This window comes from Macadamia integrifolia, chromosome 10 (assembly GCF_013358625.1).
Source record: "Macadamia integrifolia cultivar HAES 741 chromosome 10, SCU_Mint_v3, whole genome shotgun sequence".
NCBI lineage: Eukaryota > Viridiplantae > Streptophyta > Magnoliopsida > Proteales > Proteaceae > Macadamia > Macadamia integrifolia.
Genome location: NC_056566.1, coordinates 18,119,756 through 18,123,587, shown reverse-complemented (window position 1 = coordinate 18,123,587; position 3,832 = coordinate 18,119,756). Strand labels below are relative to the sequence as shown.

The 3,832-nt window shown below is 39.9% G+C and overlaps 1 protein-coding gene across 1 annotated transcript; it reads left to right on the top strand.

Annotated features, from left to right (window-relative positions):
- The first annotated feature begins 213 nt into the window (after nucleotides 1–213).
- LOC122090899 (pentatricopeptide repeat-containing protein At4g02750-like) lies at nucleotides 214–3,033 on the top strand. Its single transcript, XM_042660654.1, has 3 exons — nucleotides 214–1,108; nucleotides 1,379–2,087; nucleotides 2,173–3,033. Exons 1-3 carry the CDS (start codon nucleotides 926–928, stop codon nucleotides 2,523–2,525), a joined length of 1,245 nt encoding a protein of 414 aa, XP_042516588.1. The 5' UTR covers nucleotides 214–925; the 3' UTR covers nucleotides 2,526–3,033.
- The last annotated feature ends 799 nt before the right edge of the window (nucleotides 3,034–3,832 follow it).

The following is a 3,832-nucleotide window of genomic DNA, read 5'->3' as shown; positions in this document are numbered from 1 at the left end:
GTTTTTTAGATAGGGGATGTTTTTAGGTTTCCTTAGGGTGTGTTTGGTTCGGTAAATCTTTGGGATGACATTCTTTAGAATGATAAATCTCAATTTTAGGAGCTGTTTGGTTCCACTAGGATGACCCTCATATCCGAGCACCCTACTTCCTATGAATGACCATTTTACACAAGATGTGTTTCAAATCTGAGTTCACCTAAACACCTAAACTCAGATCTAATTGACGTTTCTTCGACCTAGTATAAAAGGAAAAATGGGAGAGACGTTCGACCCGCGACCCCTCAATGGCGACACTCACCCCGTGGTCTCTCCAAGTCCCGACCTACGACCTGCGACTTGAGAGGAATCTCACCAGAGTCCGCCGTCGGTGACCTGCGACTGTTTGCAACTGATAACCTCTCTCAAGACCATTGTTTGTACCTCTCATCAACAACCACATCCCTCACTTCCAGTTCTATAACCACCACAGCTGCGACCAATTCTGGGCAACGAGAATGCTTATCCTTCTACGATCGTCTTCTTCAGTCCAGTCGTTGCTTGGATTCGCTCAAGTAGATTCACGCTTCCCTATCCACCACCAGTTTCATCTGGGAAAACCCCCATTTGAGTGCCCAGATCATCATCAAATACTCTCTATTTGATGACCTGGGAAGTGGCCGATTTTTGTTCAATGAGATTTCTGGAACAAAATCATTCCTATTGAACACCATGATCCGAGCCTATGCCAATGGCGGCCATTTCACGGAAGCCCTCGAACTCTATTCACTTATGCACAAAATGGGTATCGTACGCAACAACTATACGTTCCCCTTTGTTCTGAAGTCATGCGCCTCAAAATCACTCTCTCGAGGGTCGATTGATTCATGTCGATGCCATTAGGACTGGGTTTGAGTCGGATTTATTTTTCAAAGCTGCTCTGGTGGATATGTATGCTAAATGTGGTGAAACGGATGATGGACGTAGAGTGTTTGATACAATGTCGAATAGGGACCTTGTCTACTGGACTGCCATGATAACGGCTTATGAACAATCGGAGCATCCCAAAGAATCGTTAATTTTGTTTCGAGAGATACAGGAAGAGGGTCTTTCCCCGGATTCAGTCACAATGGTGAGCATTGCTTCTGCTGTTTCTCAGTTAGGAAATGCTAGGAGGGCTCAATCGGTTCATGCCCATGTCGTCAAAAAATGTTTTCTTGAAGATATGTTTGTGGGGAACTCGATCATAGCAATGTATGCAAGGTGTGATCACCTTGAAGGGGCACGTCTGGTTTTCGATCTTATGGAGGAAAGAGATGGTATCTCATAGAATTCAATGCTTTCAGGTTATAACCAGAATGGACGAGCGAGTGAAGCTTTCTTACTTTTTGACCAAATGCAGGTTTATGGAGTGAATCCCAACCCAGTTACTTTATCAATTGCAGTCTCTGCCTGTGCTTACATTGGGTCTCTTCGCCTTGGAAGGAAGCTCCATGGTTTCATCATCAATATCAGAATGGTCATTGATACAACATTGTGGAATGCCATAATTGATATGTATGCAAAGTGTGGACACTTGGACTCTGCCGTTCACATGTTTAATAACAGTTCCTCAAGCCAAAAAAATGTTAGTTCCTGGAATTCGATGATTGCAGGGTATGGCATGCATGGGTATGGTAAAGAAGCACTTGAGCTCTACTCACAAATGATAGAGGAAGGTTTTCTACCAAACCACATCACTTTCACATCTATTCTCTCTGCCTGTAGTCATGCAGGCCTTGTTAATGAGGGTAGGAAATGTTTTGAAGACATGAAAATGCTTTCTGTGACCCCTGAGGTGAAACATTATGCGTGCATGGTTGATATGCTTGGGAGAGCTGGACTCTTGCAAGAAGCTCTTGGTCTGATAAAGGAAATGCCATTGGAGCCAAATGATGGGGTGTGGGGAGCTTTGCTTTTGGCTTGTAGAATCCGTGGGAACACCGAGTTGGGGGAACTTGCAGCTAAGAATCTGTTCGATCTTGAACCAGACCATTCTGGATACTATGTACTGATGTTGAATATATATGCAGCATCATGCAAATGGCAAGAAGTTGGGAAGCTGAGACAAGGTATGAACGATAAGGACTAAAAGAAACTTGCACCCTTTCAGTGTTATTGAATTTTCTGGAGAAGTTAATGGGTTCCATATTGCAGATCAGTCTCATCCACAAATTTGGGAGGTGAACAGAAAAGTAGAGGATTTGATGGTAGAGATGAAAATGGTGGGTTATGTGTCAGACCTATCATGTGTTCTCCACGATGTAGAAGAGGAAGACAAGGAACATATCCTCAACTACCACAGTGAAAAGCTTGTTGTTGCTTTTGGAATTATGCACATCAACCCTGGAATGCCTATACAAGTCACTAAGAACCTCAGGGTCTGCAATGATTGCCATTCCACATTCAAATTCATCTCACTTGCTTATCAGAGGAAGATTATTGTTAGAGATACAAATCGATTCCATCACTTTGAAACTGGGCCATGCTCATGCAAGGATTATTGGTGAGCTGTATCAAGTCATAGGTTGGCTTTGACATCTCACAATGTTGTGAGATTTCTTTTCAGGCAAGAACTTATCTCACACATGATTAAACAGTCTTGTAGCCCTTGTCGGTTGAGGGTTACCTCCCAATTGAGTAGGTTGGTCCTTCAAAGTACTCCTATCAGAATTGAAAAAAGAAATCACCAAAGATGTTACTGTCCTATGCCATGGAGTATGGCAAGTTGCCTTTAATCTGGAGGGGATTGATGAGAACACCAATGTCATTCGAGTTCGGCACTAGCATAGTTGCAAATCGGAAACTGTTGTGTGACTACTTGCTTAATGTCATTCTTTAGGCTCATGTTGAGGATGTACCAAACATTTGGGTGGTCAAGAGAAGCAAAAAATACATTAACTTGCTGGTCTGGCTGTTACACCAGGAATTTATACCTCTAGTTTCTTGATCCTGCTTTTGGTTAGGCTCTATTTATATTGGCATAAAATAGTTGAAAATGAAAATTTTACTGTAATATCGAAATCTCAAGTGTTTTTGTTTTTTTAAATTGTAAAAATTTTCATTGGGGAACATTTTACAAGTGACCACATATTTTCCAGGTAATACCTGGACAAATTTTCGCCTGATTTGGCCGTAAAATATTCTTCATAAATTTCTTCATGCATTGCTTGATACTACAAGAGAAATTTAAAGGGAAGGAAAGTCAAATTTTCAAACTTAAGAAGAAAACTTTTTTCCTCCTGAATACATAATTTAAGCCATACTACAAATTATGCTTCAATGCAAAATTGTGGGGTGATTTTTTTTTTTTTTTAATGGAAAAACCATATATTTTTCTAAGATAAATCACTTTTAAATTATTTAAAAATATAAATTTTAGAAATAAATAAAAGATAATAAAAAAGGCTATAGTTTTTCACTTCACCACTCTTATGTTTAACTAAACAATTTAATAGGAAGAATCACTACACGTGATTAGGGTAACCAAACAGTTTTACAGTAGGAATCACTACACAGATTTAGGATAACCAAACAGTTTTACACTAAGAATCACTATATAGATTTAGAGTAACCAAACAGTTTTCAGGCAAGAAACATGTACCAGACTCAGGGCAACCAAACGATTTTTCAATAAGAAACATGATTCAGAAGAATGTCCATCAAAAGATTGACATCCATATTTGATACATACACCATTTGATTTACCGAACCAAACACCCCCTTAGTCAATCATCATCTCTGATTGAAAGTAAGAAGTCATGTCCAAGATCCACATTTCATTATAGCCGGAAGGGGTGATAAAATTGTGTTTCTA

What these genes read in the sequence shown, in the direction of transcription:
- LOC122090899 (XM_042660654.1), top strand. Translation starts at nt 926, where the DNA reads ATGTATGCTAAATGTGGTGAAACGGATGATGGACGTAGAGTGTTTGAT. An exon ending in CCCCGGATTCAGTCACAATG is followed by an intron (nt 1,109 to 1,378) that starts GTGAGCATTGCT and finishes GACCAAATGCAG; the next exon opens with GTTTATGGAGTGAATCCCAA. An exon ending in AGTTGGGAAGCTGAGACAAG is followed by an intron (nt 2,088 to 2,172) that starts GTATGAACGATA and finishes TCCATATTGCAG; the next exon opens with ATCAGTCTCATCCACAAATT.